General features: G+C 34.3%; 1 protein-coding gene across 1 annotated transcript in view; it reads left to right on the forward strand.

The window, feature by feature from the left end:
- LOC5572678 (homeotic protein deformed) overlaps positions 1 to 17213 on the forward strand; it is a 49219-nt gene that overhangs the window by 10846 nt on the left and 21160 nt on the right. The window contains exons 2-3 of the mRNA XM_001660448.2: positions 5821 to 5921; positions 8759 to 8942. Of these exons, the coding sequence (XP_001660498.2) occupies positions 5821 to 5921; positions 8759 to 8942 (285 nt within the window). The remainder of the gene's footprint in view (positions 1 to 5820; positions 5922 to 8758; positions 8943 to 17213) is intronic.

A 17213-nucleotide genomic window follows, 5' to 3' on the forward strand; every position in this document is an offset into this window, starting at 1 on the left:
CACAAAAAAAAATTTACATGAAAAAAATTAATAATTTCCGTTTTTTTTGTGTTTTGAAGGCCTTTGGACAAAAGAGGCTATTGCTGCTCTCAGTTTTTTTTTTTTTGAACATAAAAAATCAGTCTTTTTTCATCAGCGCACACTGTAGGTCTCAGCGCATTAGATTTTTTATTTTAATAAAAGTCATAACTTCAGGACAGCTCAACCGATTTCCAATCTTTTTTATGGAATGAAAGCATAAGATTTCAACTTAAAAAAATATAAAACTCTGTAAACTTGAACTCTATAAAACTACATGAATAAATATAAAACTTTCCTAAATAACCAGAAAGAAGTCATTTAAATGTGCTTATGTTTGCTATAAAAATGTTGACAAAGGAATCGTTTTCGGTGATATCATTTTTAGTAAAACATCATTTTACTTGCTTATATTATTTGAAATGTTGAATTGAACTTTTCACTAGGAAAGTCAATCCGATCAAGTTACCCCGCTGCTCAATGTTACTCGTTTTGCGGTGCCAAGCAAACAATGAAAAATCACATTTAGACAAAAACCAAAATAAATAAATTTGTCGATAACAGTGCTATTAACGAGTGTTCAATAAAAAAAAATGAGAATTTATTAAAAAGGGTCCTAAAGCCCTGTTCCAATTTTAGTGCCAAAGGCTTAAGTTTAGGCCAACAATACATGTTTACTCAGTTTTCTTATGTTCCGTTAGTTTGAGTCCAAAAAACATTTTTTTATGTTTTTTTTAGATTTCGTCGCACTTTTTTGCTTAAACTCAAATTTTGGGGGAATTTTGTTTTCCGTGTCCCTTACGAAATGTCAGATAGGAACAACCCTAGTGTTAAAACTAACACCCCTGTGGTGTTTTTTGTCAACTAAGCGAACGTCAAACATGATCAAAAGTGTCAAGGTTCATTTATGGACCCAGTTTTTAAATCAAAATTTAAACATGATTTAGCTGTTAAATAGCCGTTAATAGTTAAAAATAGGTGCACGACGTTAGGCATAAGGACGTTAAGCATGAGTAGGATAGGCATAAATACGATAGGCATAATGGATGTTTGGCATAATGGACATAAGGCATAATGGACGATAGGCATAATTCTCAAAATACCAAAATTGAAATTATTTGTGTGAAAAGTGAGCTGACTTTTTTGATAATTGTGGAGGGCTTCAAAGATCAAAATTGTGTCCTTTGAAAAACAATTGCCTTGCAGTCATCCCACAGTTCTGAATCCTTTGAGGTCAATTTCTAGGACAAAACTTTATAAAATGATTAGCATGAAAATGCTGTTAATTGCCATCATTATAAGCTTTGTGGTTACTTCTGTGACCATAGAGAAAGCCATTCTGAAGGTTTTTTTAGTTCGGTTTCAAGTCGATTCAGGATCCTTGGCCAAGAAGTGCAAACGTGTTCATGTGTCGTGCACAAATAAGAATGCAAAATAACTACTTTGGCAAAGCAAACATTTGATTGATAACTGTGGAAGTGCTCCTAGAATACTAAGCTAAGAGCTTGAGTTGAGGAGTAATGCCAAGAATATGAACGACGCTATAACTGCTGTTCATCTTTTGAGTTAGGTCGTACACATATTATTGACAAATATTTCATCAGAGATTATCCCTTCTTTAAATTGGAGGCTGTTTTTTTTTTTCTATCTTTATTAACGGGATTTTTAGCCCTGGGCTAGTTCATCTCGGGACCAACGGCTTTACTTCCCTTCCGAAGGAAGTCGTCACTGAAATTTTTTTCGTGACTATCTCGGGGAAGGGATTCGATCCCAGGTCCTCGGCGTGAGAGGCGTGTGTTCTAACCACTACACCAGGTCCGCCCCCTCAGGAGGCTGTTCTTTATAGTTATACTGTCGACAAAATTATTAGAGTTAGTGCTGCTAATCTTTAAATCAGGAAAATTTTCTTTTTTTATAATTAAACTTTTCTTTTTTTACTCATTCAAAAATGTATATCACTATTGCTCCTTATACTTCCATCATACATTTTCCCTTCTTTGAATCATAGGCTGTTCTTTATACTTTTACGGTCAATTTAATGACTGTAAGAAAGGTACCTTCTTCCAATATTATGCTGTTTTGCGGATTCTTTCTGTTCTAATAGTTATTGGAATTGCAGATGTAAATATTTCCATTATAAAATGCACGCCATGCTTAATGCTGAACGCTTTGTTATGTTAAATTTGATCAGATATGTTCAAGGTGCTTTTGGCAATCCTTTCAAATGTGGCTGATCAAAATTTTTTGAAAACCATCAAAAATTGTTGGCAGAAGAGGCAATAGAACTGAACGAGCAGACTCGGAGTGGGAATGTAACGCTCTTATTGGCGTCACACTACCAGAATATTATTGTTGAAGATAATGTCAGTTATCATAACATGAATGTTTGGCTTGACTCTAGATTGCTGTCTTCAAGTTAATTATTTGCATTATAAGTACTAATATGGAAGATTTCCCTTTTTTAGAATTAACGCAAATATGTGAGAGAAATGTAAAAAATGGCATATACTCACCAAACTAAACATCTCTAGAAATAAATAACACTTGCTCATCTATATAAATAAAAATGGAGTGGTGTTTGTATGTCACGTAATGGCTCGAGAACGGGACAACCTATTTGCACAATTCTTTCACTGTTGTCTTCTTGAAGGGTTCCGACGTGTTCGTGCAACGAAAAAGTTTAGGGAAATTTTCGGAAAATTTGGTAAAACGGGGGAGTACTAATATGTTATTTTGTATGGGAGCTCCTATGACATTTTTCAACAGCCTACTTGATGGCAAGACGAAGTTTGCCGGGACCACTAGTTGCAAATATAAATGGATACTGACAAAAATGGACTTTAGAATGATAACAACGAACATGATAACAATCTTCTTCCATATCTTGCGATAATCGATTCATTGTCAAATTTCATAACACCGGAAATTGCAATTTACAACCAATCAATTAACCCAACCCCTCATAATGCTTTTTGTGTGAATTTTCTACTATTTTTATGAGCTGTTACATCTTAAAGACACCCACCCACCCCTATCAACGTAATGGAATTTGTAAATGGACCCGAAAAATTTTCTATATGTGAAGAGTTTTTGAATGACACACACACAAGTTATTTTATGCCAAACGTCCATTATGCCTAACATATTTCATGCCTAACGTTCATTATACCTAATGTCTTTATGCAAAACGTCCATTAGGCCTAACATACTTATGCCTAACTTCCTTATGCCTAACGTCTTTATGCCTAATGGGGTATACTCGTTAAAAATTGCTAAAATAGTTGCAGTAACATGCTCTTTCGTATTATTGAATTAAAATAAGATTTCATGAACAATTTTAGGACCCATTTATTATATTATTAAAACAAATTAAAATGAATATTGGAGAAGAGGCTTTGATCAGCCGTATGAGGCAACTTAGTCGCGATGCTCTCACAAGAACACTGGACGGCACTGACGTCCATCATCCGGATGCAATTCCGGATCCTCGTTGTGAACTGTCCAGGAATTAAATTCTGAGAAATTTGAGAGTACCTGTCACTAATCGCTTGCTATAAACTCATGATCCGCAACACATAATTAGAACCTGTTTATCATCGCCTGCTACAGCACTGATTAACAGTGCATGATAAAACCCATCAAAGCAACCTCCAAACCGGGGGGACACTATTGTTATCAGATGTTCGGGGATTGTTTATTCCAGTCACGGTGTACTATATTTAAGAAGGTGATATATTCCGAAAACTGACAGCTACTTGACGACGTCATTCCTATCCACCTCGAACAAATTTTCAAAAAAATTGATCTAGTGGTCCGGATGGTATATGGTACGATAGGAGTGACGTCACATGTTTTCAACCAAACTTGATGTTTACATCAGTGAAGAGCCTGCCTTGTTAATTTTTTATGCCGTGATTCCAGTAAAATAAAACACCTACCCCCAATTATGAATAAACGGCGATTGAACCATTGATATCAATGATGAATAAATGAGAAAGTTGGTTTTATCATCTCTCTCTATCTCTCTAGTTCGCTGCTATTACACTGCGGAACACACTTTTGTCTCAAGCATTAAAATACCACTATTTACTCAATTAGGGGTTGCTGAATCCATTGCCGTTCTCAAAAATATCATAGCACGTCTAGTTTTTAAGATATTGACTGTTAAAAATGCTAAATTTGACGATTTCAGCCAACTTGCATACAAGTTTTCCAACTTGTATGGCAATTCATATGCTTAATTTGTCACAAAATTAAAACTTCATGTGTTAAACAATACTTATCAACAAAGTTCATAATTTTTCCGCTGGTAAAATCTTATTTTTTGGTGGTTCGGAAAAGTATTGTATTTTGCCATATAAGGGAAACGAAGAATTTTATATGGAGACTGCAAGCATGTTAAAAAAATCGATTTTAACTAAATTTATTTCAACTGATTTATAAATTTCAACTTAAGATTTACAATCAAATTATATCTAAATTGAAAGTTCAAATCCCATTTTGCATGATTGGTTGATTGAATCACAAAAAAGTTTGATAAATTATACTTTACATTTCATGTGAACATTAATAAAACCTGTGTTTTATACAACTTTGGCAACCTGTAGCAAAAAATTGTGACGTGCTGGAACATTTCTGATAACGAGATCAAATTCAGCGACCCAAAATCTACTAGAGACACATAATTTAATCCTTGAGACACGCAAAAATGTCATTTTTGTTACGCTGTGTTACCGTTTTGACTCGAAATCCAGATACTTAAGCACTTGACTAACTTCAAACATCATTTTTATAATTGGTGGTATCTATTTTAATAAGTGACTGTTCTCTATTATGAAATTGAACGTTTATTTTTGGCGTAGTGTAGTAGAAATAGCGATTATGTATGCAAAAATAGGTAAAATTTTCATGAACAAGAGATGTGTCTTGCTTCGAAATACGGTCACTGTTATAAGGTTGCTTCAAATTCCGGACACTTTTGCTTCGAATTTCGGACACTTTTTTTAACAAAATATTTGCATATTTTGACCAAAATTCAACTCGACAACTTCAAATTTTACGATTTTAAACAGTTTACTATACGTAATCACAAAAGTCGCGAATCGTAAAATCGCTGAAGCTAACAGATAGGTAAAATAAGTTTTAGCGAAAATGCTTTACTCACCTTATGCAACCACCTGAATTCAGACAATTTGTCACAAATAATTAATAATTAGAACATTTTTCAGTTTTTTCCACTTCACAATAATAAAACACAATAGTTGAATCTCCATTTCAAACGAATACTGGCACAATAACACTGTTTTCAATTGCAGTTCATCGAATCTTTCTTAAATGGCAACTGTAAGATGCAGTTCAACAAGGGATGAAATGTATAGAGTGTCGGTACACATTTTGTTTTATTTTTTTTAATAGATATTCGCCTACTGCGATACATTTACATGTATAATGTATAATTTAAGTTAAAGAATAGTTTGGTGCATAAGTATCATAGTAAAATTCATATTTATATGGTTAAAAATGTAAATATAACCATAGTGTCCGGCTTTCGAAGCGTCCGGCAATTCGAAGCAAAACGGTATTTATCAAGCTTGTTACAAATTGCGATCACCGATCAAAAACCGATACGGATGGGATTTTGTTCTTCGCTTGCTTTGATCGTGCTGCGAAATCCAATGAGAACAAATTCCACAATGCCTGCAGTTGCCATTATTGGATTAAAATCTGTACATTGTATTATGTAAGATATGAAAAATACCATGAAACTAATTTTTATCTTTCATATCCCTTTTTCCTTCATAGGTTTAAAATTAGATAGGCGAATAGAGGAAGCAGTTCCTGCTGGACAGCAATTACAAGAACTTGGAATGAGACTGAGATGTGATGATCTAGGATCTGATCAGGTAATGCATATTTTATTCTCAGTTTTCTTAACGCTATTAGTCTTATTCGCCAGCTTGAGCGCCAAAAGAGCGAGTTCTATTTGATAGCTGTTATAACAAGGCCGGGTGCCGGTACCAATGGTTGTAATGTACCAGTAGATTGGACTATGGAATAGAACGAATATTTTTCGATGAAAACGAAATGCGCTATTTTTCGTAGATAGATCGTCTCTAGTCTATTTGACTAATTCCAGCTTTTTATTTTATCAAAAAATCATATAAATAATTATGTTTTCGCAAAATATTGATCCCTTGCACCAATAGTTACCGCCGTTTTCAGTAATGGATCAACTGACGGAAGTAATGTTTTAAAAAGATATATAAAAATGAAGAAATGTCACAGTCATGATCTTTATGGTTCATTCGAAAGATTTCGGTTGGTGCTCCGAGGGAAAAATGGTAAACCTATGTAAAAATCATCTTTTTTGTTTTAAATTACATGAACCATTCCCGAACGGATACTACTGGAGCACTAGCGCAACTACTGGAACACGTGTACCAATAGCAGCTTAAGCGATTTTATGCTCAAAAAATAATGTTATCACTCTTTTTATATTTTTCCCATATAGTAGAGGTTGAAATTTATCTGTAGACGCCAAAAGATCTGCTTAGGTAATGCACTATTGGCATCTGCACCCTATCACTTGCTATATTCGCCCTTGATGAGTTCGCGAACGCTTTTCAGCGGATCGACAATGTTTTTGGTTGGAGAAAGAAAGAATTTTCAATTCTGCAAAATAGATTTATTACTACTAAGAATGTAGAAATTCCTTAGAAAATTGCCTACCTTCAGGCGTATTCTGCAAATCAATGTGTTGTACTTCTACTATCAAATCCCTTGCTACAGCCAGATGAAAGTCTAGATTAATGTCGAACATATCGAACTCCAACTGAGAAACTAAATTTATAATAACTCTTTGAGCATCGCAATAAGGACGAGAGAGTATCTGAAAAAATCCTCGCATTTTTTTTGCACTCTCACTCGAATCGCTCGAGGATCTGTGTTTAAAATTTTGAGTTCAGTTTTTTCTCCTCAGAAAAACGGCAAAATCGCCTCCTCTTTGCATCGCTGAAAAATTTCTATCAAGCCTTGTTAGTGGTATAAAAAATTGAAACAAAAAGAGTTCATGCCTACCAGAGCGGCTGCCAATAATTTTACCGAAATTCAGTGAATATAATGCTGTTAACGAACTTTTTTTTAGTTGTCCGGAAAAAATAGATCTCACGGATTTTTTTCTCCGGCAAAATAGTAGATTTCACGGATTTTGTCGGTCAAATCACAGAAAAATCTGTATTTTTGTTGTTTACAGTTCAAATTCGGTGATTAATTTGTTCTACAGGATACTACGATTTATTCTAAGTGTGTAAACATTAGTATTTTTTTTTCATTCAAATTGCCTTCCACGAAAATATTATAAGGAAACATACATTGATTTGTTATCTGTGCTGCCTAAGCCCTATTACTTTAGGATCCTTTATTGGATAAATTTTATATGCGATTCATGACAAAAATGAACCAGAAAAAAAAACTGAAAATACTCGATAATCGGCCCAAGATTTATCTCTGTAATTTTTTTATTTTGATCCCTTTATTTTTGTACGAGTCATAGTTGCCACATATACAAATTTATCTGTATTACACAGATATTTTGAAACTGACACAGATTCGATTTGTATATAAAACAGATTTTCTATAAATAACTTTTACATAGGCTCAGATTTTTCTGTATGAGACACAGTTTTTTATTTCCTACATTTGGTTTTGTTTAGCGATCCTTTATATGAGTGATTCACGGAAACTGATATTGCTGTGAAAGTGGGAGCCAATCAGGCAGTGAGAAACCGTGAGCCAGACGAACATTCGTTTATTTGTTTTGAACTTTTTCTTATGGAGAAATGTAATCTTATTGAAATTATTTTGACAAAAGTTGTTTTGCGTAGAGGAAAATAATGAAAGTTTTGTTATTGCGATTTAAAATTATTGGTTCTTTCAATACGTAGCACGAAGGTCGAAACAATACACTTTTTGGCAGTGAGGAACTCACATCCGTTTTACAATATTATCCTCGACGTGGCCGAATCATTCCATTTTATATCCGCTAATCTCTTATATTAAGGGTCTCTAGTTTTGATCAAATAAAACATTGCATTGGGTGCCAACAAGTATGTATACATAAAAATGGAAAGGTGCTTGGTTTTAAGAGTTGGCTTGAGAGTTCACCAAATCCAATGGTAACACTGGGATATTGTGAATATCTAGTATGTAGGAAAGTACGGTATGAATTATCACAAACATTGTGACAGACATCTTGATCACAAACATACTGACAAAGATATGTGGAGGCAGAATAGCGTCTGCCTGGCAGCTACTAAATAATATATCAATTTGAACCTTTAATCACTAGGTTCCCTTGTGTGAATAATAGAACAACTGTACTTTTAGTGGTTAACATGGATGTATTTTATATTAATGATTTTTTTTTCACCCGAAACAAGAGCTCTGTTTCCAAAACTTCCATTCTCTTAATTAAAACTTTATATTGACTATGCAATAGAATCATACATTTTATGATTCATGATGTTATGATATTATAAAAACCCTAATTAAAAACAATGTGTTTGCAATATCTGTAAGTTATAACCTGCAGAGTTGTATCTCAAGCCCCTGATTTGGTCCATTTTCATTCTCCTATATAAAATAGATTTAAAAATTTATATAATGCTTCTGGATTACTAAACCTTTTATCACACTTATTAATGTAGAATCTTTCTTTAACTCAATCTTTCATATCAAACAGGATGAATATCTAGATGAAGAACAAATGATGATGGATAGGTCACCTGATGAAACGGAATCAAACGATGGAGAACTGGACGAACTGGATTCTGATAATGATCTCGGCGACGATATGATGAACACCACTAGTGACGGGGAACGAATTATTTATCCATGGATGAAAAAAATTCACGTTGCTGGTGTTGGTGAGTACTATTTATGAAATTACGGGATAGTCATGCTAAAGCACTATAGCACTGGTAGTCTATTGACTGCCACAAAAACGCTTATCATGATTTCGGATCAATATACCACTGTCTAAATGCGACATCAATTGCCTAACCGTAGAATAACAAATGATCAGCCACCATGGAAGTTTTAAAAGGAACCTGTCGTTAAAGAGGGAAGCGTAAATAAAACATAAAATAAATTACCTCTAATTTATCACTCTCTGCAACCAAGGAGTGAAGCGTCGCGGCTCACAGTGTAAAATCAAACGAATGAGAGTTAGCTTTGATGTTTTCTGTCAGTTGAAACCTGGGAAACGAATGAGAGGTTCCATAAACACCTATTGTTTAGCCTTCTTTGTATTGCTTTATGTTTGACCTTGGAAAATAGAAACAAATAGCTATCGAGGACATAACACATTAAAATAGAGTATGATTGATTTCTTCCTTCAAACAGCATACCTAGTTGAGCTCAACAAACTGCATGACAGAATTCCCAAGCATCTTGTCATTCAAGCTCAATAAAGAAATGTACGGAAACACAATATTGCCGACGGAGTAAACTTATTTAAGTTATGAAGTGTCGAGAAACTTTTAGGCAGCTACGCTGGGAGTTGTTTTTCTCCACCCTTCAGAGAAATAGAATTGATATCCCTCCATTCCAACGGACGTTATCAAAAGCATCTCTACTACGAAAAGAGCTGTCAGAAGTTTTCTGCAGTGAACTTCTTTTGAAGAATATAAATTGATGCCTTCACGTCATTTTTTCATTTCTATCATATTTAAAAGTTTCTGTTCATCTTAATCACAGCTGGTCGCAACGGTTGCAAAAGTTACTATCGGTTCGTTATGTTCGTCTCAACCAAGGAAAGGCAAGTTGCACTTGGTTTTCCGTAAAATAAATCAGTAACAGTAAATTTAAAGTACAACCAGAACATCAAAGTAGAAATTTCTTATTATTAAACCAATACACAAAACCAGAAGCAAATCCATCTCTTGCCAAACTACAAACGAATATAGTCAGTATATTTTCACTGAGTCATCGCTGATAATAACGAAACATATAATAACATGGCAGTCCACAAAATATGGAGGCACGAAGGCTATGCTGGTGCGAGGAGCAAAACAAGAGATATGTTGATTGAAGCGATGATAATACGATGATTATATCTCCAACGAGTTGTTGCTGCTGCTGTTGGAATTTATAAAAATGAATACTCTAGAAAGAGCGACGTAGCATAGTATAACTACTCTAACCCGTAGAGTGGGGCAAAAGTTTCTTTTTAAGATTTCTAGCTTAATTCAAAACCAATGTTATAAATATCATGGTGATTCGAATGCTATTCAGACCAAAGACTTTCATATACAATATTCATCGATTAAGATTTGGAAAAGTTATGGCTATTTGTTGTTTTTAGAAGAAAAATTGTTATTTTTGGTTGAACTTGATAAAACAAAACACAAATGGAATGTAACCTAATTTTTATGCATGGAAATGTTTTAGTTTTTACAGGAAGGCTTGGAAATCTTTTTATGCCTGTTATAAAAGTATCGATGGTTTATGTTTCAGTCAGCGAACTTGGTTTTTATGGAATCTATGACATTTGGTCGAATGACATTCAGTCTAATGACGTTTGATCGAAAGTACAATTGGTCGAATGGACATTTGGTCGAAAAAGTTCAGTTGCAACAGAAAGCATATGATATTTGGTCGAACCGACATTTCGTGGAAAGGATAGTGGTCGGCCATTTTACCAACAATCTCTATGCGAGTAGCAAAATTTTGTTATTATATTTGATGGACGCTCTCCCAACATATTGATCAACCTCTTGCGCTTTTAATGTTTCATGCTGCTTTTTCATTCAGGCATGCATTTCGAGATAAGCTGATCCTCAATGGAAGCCAGCCAACTATTGTCTCCTCAGTTTGCTCGTCTTCCCTTATCCGATACATAGAATCAGGAGTATGTTCATTTTCAATAATTCAAAGCTTCTACTGCAAACTATGTTATTCACCCGAGGTCACCTAAGCCATATATTTGCTTGAGGAATTTTATTAAGCTGGAAGTACCAATAAGCCAATTGACCATAAGTAGATTTATCGACACCTAACATTCACTTCGCCATAAAGGATTTTCTTAAAGCAAATTTTTCCTGCCGTTTTAATTTCCATATTCAAAAATCTTACCCACTTCCGTAAGCTGCAAGACCCGGAATTCAAAGAAAGATCCCAAGCACTCTCTCCGAATTCTTCCATCAGATGAGGATCAGATGTTCATTACGAAGAACGATGACATTTCAAAAGAATAATCAATAATGAAAGCATAATGTTCACAGGGTTGAGTAATAAAATAAAAACTTGTTGAGCAGTTTTTCAAAGAATGATGATATTTTCAAAGAATAGTAAATTCACTATAGCTAAATATTTCAGTCAATTTATATAGAAAATATTTTTAAAAATTTCATTTAATCAAAAGATGTATTGAATTTGAAAATAAGATTACATAAAATGTTACATTTTTTTTATGCAACAACAGGTATTACTTAAAATAGTACATTATCTCACCAACTTTGCAAAACTTAGAAAAAAAATTAATTTCACCATGTGATATTTTAATAAACCATTTCGACCAAATGTCCTTTCGACCAAATGCACTTTCGACCAAATGTCATTCGACCAAACGTCATTCGACCAAATGTCATCCGACGAAATGTCCTAAGGCCATAAAAACGGCTTATTTCCAAAAAAGGCTTGTTCTTCGAAAGCATCATCAATTAGAAGCCTGATGGAAAAAAAACAAGTTACTTTTGGAGCAACAACTTTACAGATATAAGAAAATAATTTTTCCTCGATGTTTTTTAGAGTTTTTTTTTTCAAATTTGAAGGGCACTGATATGAGTAGAAGTTTTAGGTTTCAAGTACGTCCTGACGGAAGTGTTAATATAGTAATAATAAGAAAAACAGCTCACGCCATCAAAGAGTTACTAATTTAGTCCCCACGTCACATTTAAAGCACAATAGAAACACAATTGCTTTATTCTTACAAGACCTTTCAAAGTACATTGAAAATCATCAAAATTGGTAACACTGTTGTAAAAATCAATTTTATTTTCCACATTTTAATTAAATAATAAGTTACTCTGAGATTACTATTTTTCGGAGAAAACCGTTTACAATTTGCTGTAGATCGATAAATATGCGTAACTGATTTTAAAAGTATGATATTTTTTGGTAAAACTATCATAAAGAGTAAAATTTATACTCAAGACTGTGGTTTAAGCTCACGGTTTAGCTCTCGTTTATGCAAACATAGTTTCTTTAGTAATATAAACTAGTTTTGAACACGCTTTTTACTATTCTTTTTTGCTGGGAGTGAAAGGATGGTGGCTCGTTTATACAAACTTAGTTTCTTTAGTAATCTAAACTAGTTTTGAACACGCTTTTTACTTTTTTTTTGCTGGGAGTGAAAGGATGGTGTTTCAGCAAATTTGGCCATACATGGATAAATCACTAAAGTTACCTATTGTCAGAGAATGGTGGAATATAATTGTATTTTTTAGTGCTATACCTTTAATAGAATAGTATAGGATACAAACATACAATTTGTTCATAAAAATGAGGATTTTTGTTTTGCGAAAAATAGTGTTAAACTTTAACACACAGCTTTTCTCAGGAATTTTTATGAAAAACTATTTAGCTCTTCAACCAAAAACATTTTCTAAGATTTTATATTTTCATAGCATTGTAGAATAATAGTTGAACGATGCTCAGGAAACCGATTAAGATTTCATCAATAAATAAAAAAGATATAGCATAAACAAAGTGTCCATTTTACAAAATGAACAGCCCTTAGTAGATTAATTCGACTTCTGCTCCAATGTTTCAACGTTGTATATTTTATGTAATTCATTAGTCACGGTGCCCCGACAGACCGTTATTATGCAAAAAAAAATGTCCATCAAACCTGAGCACAGTGCTCGATTCCTGGGGTCATTCTGCACCTCCGGACCAATTTTTAAAAAAATCCCTAGGAGGAATTTTGAGAAATCTCTATTTGAAGTTTTTGACTGAAAATTTCATTATAATCCATATTAAAATTTTGCAAAAACATTGAAAAAACCTACAAAAACGATCAAAAAGTTGGCCAAACTGTTCCCAACTAGTGTTACAGTTCCTATAATTTTAAAATTTACAGCTTTTCCGGCATTCGCACTAAATGACCAGCTCACTGAAGTTTGCCTATTTTATTCGCTCAATAGTTTTCGCTCCTGTTCTCAAATAAATGTACTAAGAGAGCCAAGAATAAGCGTTTTATACAGGTCAAATTGAAAATGATGTTTCATTTAGGTAAGCTTGCATTAATCGTTGATCTCTTTATATTATTTTTAAAAAACTGCTGAAACACTTTTCAGTGTTGCACGATAAAGGATCGCGAGGTGTTTTGGCAAAGTTGTTAACGAAATAATGGATCTTTGAAGTCAGATAAGCCTTTATCAAGCAACAGTGTGGAAATGTCGTCTCCATTTTCAAGTTGCGGGTCCCTAAACTGGTTACGTAATCCATGGAAGTAGATATTCGCAGCTAGAATACGTGTTTTTACACGCGAAACATTTTTATCATACGTCACAAATGTTATATTGCTCTTCAACAACTTTAATTACATCTCCATCAAGAACTGCCAGGTCGTCCTCTCGTCATCGACGAAAGAATGCACGACTAACTTCAACCCAAAATCGTCAACTAGCAAATGTTTCATCATTACGCTTGCTACCCTTACATACACGAAGAAAGCGTTTACTTTATATTCGGTTGCTACGCACCAAAAAACGAATGCCATCACATAATTGCTTCTATTGTCAAGTTAACCCGCACTTCTCATGATTCTACAATAGTTCTGTTGGTGAGCGCTTGGAGTTGACGATTTAGAAATAGTTTGTTCGATTCCAGACGCGTTTTGTTTTGTTTCATTTTTGCAAAAAATACTCATAATCTGTCGAAGACACGATACATATTTTTAGTCGGTTTGGTGCTCCCGAACGAAGATTTACCCATAACGAAGAAATCGTATTTGTTCGTCATGACGCTGAGCCTATGTGACTGGATCACTGCGGCAAATCGTCATCCGACGCTGGTTGAGTGACGATGACAACGCTTCTTTTAGTTTCGTCGCCGACTTTTTTCATTTCACGGCGACGATTGTCTACCCTGAGTATAAGCGACAAAACGCAATATTGAACAGTAAATTCGGAAACTCTTCTCTTTTCATTCCATGTAATTTTACAAAAAAAGGCTCCACGTCTACAATCCTTACACTTGATTGTATATGTCAGTTTAATCAGCTTTACGTCACATTTTGAAGTCTTTGATACTACATGCAACAGCAAGATTTTTGCTACTGAGCCGAACACGACCTAGAAATCAATAAACAAATTGACGATGAATCCCGAAAAAAATAATACGAAGTAAATGATTGCAGGTGTATAAAGTGGAAGTCCTAGTGAAGTTGATACTTAAGTAGTATTTAAAGGAGAATTGTTTGAAGTTTTTGATGACTTTGTTAATCTTCGAACACTTGTGACATATGACAATCATGTTTCTCGTGTAGTTATGATCCTGTTGAGGCTAAGAATGTTGAACAGGATATTTTTTAGGTAAAGTTCTAAGGGCAATACTCGGTGGAAAACTAGACGTAAACATCAATAGTAGTATCAGATGAACAAAGAAGAAAATTTTATTAAGCAAAATAAATACGGCAGACTTTGGTGGGCTGGTCATTTAGTGTGAAAGTCGGAAAATAAGCTGTTAATTAATAATATTCAGCATAAAATGTTTCACGTTTATCGAACGTAACATCAATAGTATATTGAAATTTATTTCTCTGATTTCATTCTACTAAACGAAGCTTACTGGTTTACGCCATGTAAAAACATACTTAAGCCACTCTCGTAAGTTAAGTCAGTAGTAAATATTTGTAATTATTTTGTATTGTAATATATTTGTAATAGTAATATATATTTATATATTAAAAGTTATATAGTAGTTGAGAACAGTTTGGCTAACTTTTTGAACGTTTTCGTAGGTTTTCCCAATGCTATTGAAAATTTTTAATATGGTTTATATTGAATTTTTAAGTCAAAAACTTCAAATCGAGATTTCTCGAGATTCCTCCAAAGGATTTTTTTAAAAATTGGCCCAGAGGTGCAGAATGACCTCAGGAATCGAGCCCTGTGCTCAGATTTGATGGACATTTTTTTTTGCATAATAACGGTCTGTCGGGGCACCGTGTTAGTATTATACCAGGGGGAGAGTTCAGAATAATTTTCAAAATTTTACTATGAATCGTCTGCAGAACTTTTTGGTATTACCACAGCTAATCCTTATTGAAACAGTATACACCATGACCAGTCTAAACATTTGTTAGAAGATCAATATATTGTTCTTTAGACAATGTTTTTATTTTCCGTTAATAACTAGAAACAGACATTTTATATATTCATTACATTTAGCTTGTATGCTCTCAAAGTGATTTTAAGAGCGTTCGATTTATGTGAGAATGTTATAAGCTGGGTTTTGGAAGCATTAGGGGAAATCTTCCGTTTTTGTGAGTATGAAGACAAATATCCAAACTTTTTTGCAACTCTCTTTGCAATCTTGACGCTTCCCATCATTAGTGGCGGTGACCAATGTATTAAGTTTTCTGCTCAGAAGGATGTTCGCTTCTCCACACTTGAGCTCTTGATAATTTGAGGTGTGGCTTCGATTAACCTTAAAATCTGCACTGTGTTTCTACAGAAACGCTCAAAGCTTCAAAAACTAATGGTTTTAAATAACGAAAAAAAAATTGATTTAATTAGCAGTACATGATCCTTTACTGCAGGTAATTTAATGCTGGCAAGCCGTGTATGCGCCTTAAATGCTACCTCAATGCAGGTTTTCGCACGATACACGGCTGCTTAAATGCTAGGTCTTCAGAAATTTCGTATTTGGCTGTCAAAAATGATAACGTCTAGAACGTAACGCTCACGTGGAGGAGCGAAACAAAAATTATCTCTTTCTCCTTTTCTCCATCCCCTTCTTTCGTATCCCTCGCTGTCTTTGGTTTCACACATCGCAGCTGTTTCTATTCTAACATGTTCATATATGTTGATATTCTGGATTCAAACATACGACCCTATGATAAATGATTGATGGTGCGCCGCACTGCATGAAAAACTATAGATGAAGTAGTGATGAACGGAGATTTTTTGCAATACTTAAACTTTGCATTTCACAGGATTTCATTCCTGCTTCGCAAACGTTGCACTGGTTATCAGAGATTGAAACTCGATCGAATGAAATAGGTATTGACATATGGACGATTTTTCTTCTGTTGGTTTGATCCATCGTGAGCAGGGCTGTTAGTATCATGACCGACTTGCGACACTGACAAAACGACTGTTCTCACTGTCACTAGACTAAGCTATATTTCATGAGCTCACTTCGTCACGTCGCAATGACGAAGCTCTCACGAGAACAGGGAAGCATCTATGTAAAAGTCGCACGACACTCTTTTTTTACATTGACGCTTTCCAGCCCTGATCGTGAGTGGTTAGTAGAAAAAGATAGAAGGAATGGTAGTGTTGAGCATGAACGTTTCACTCTTGTAGGCCACCGGCATACCATTCCCTGTCATTCTAGTGGATCGTAATAAATGAACGTGGGAAAAGTTCATTCTTGCTCTTGCTACTGGAATAAGAACACCGGTACATTGATGAAAAGCAATTTGAATATATTGCACTCAACTTCACATAAATCCACTACATACTGGATGTTGCCCTTTTATCATTTCAATGCAATTAAAACAATTTTGACGATTCTCTCTATATCTATGGGTTTGAGTTTACGCAAACAAATGAATCAGATAAAAATGTGATTAAATACTCACAATATACATTTTTACTATTCAATGTTACTATCTAAAAGCACGTTATGTTGTCTTGATTTCTCTTAAAAGACAGGAAAGGGTGTCCTGTTGCAAGCGAGGAAGATAACAGGTTGGTAGCTTATGAAAATATTCGCCTTTCTTAGCAGCTTCATGGCAGTATACAAGCACTTGAGATGCTATGAAATCAAAACATGTTGTACATTCGAAAAGCTTATTAACAGTCGAAAACTTTCAAATGGTAGTGCATTTGCTATTTGAGGGCAGCTACGCAATCATTCTGCTATATTGCACTCAGATATAAAAATAGTCACATAATTACTAAAGT

The sequence above is a fragment of the Aedes aegypti genome, chromosome 1 (genome assembly GCF_002204515.2).
Source record: "Aedes aegypti strain LVP_AGWG chromosome 1, AaegL5.0 Primary Assembly, whole genome shotgun sequence".
NCBI classification, from domain to species: Eukaryota; Metazoa; Arthropoda; class Insecta; order Diptera; family Culicidae; genus Aedes; species Aedes aegypti.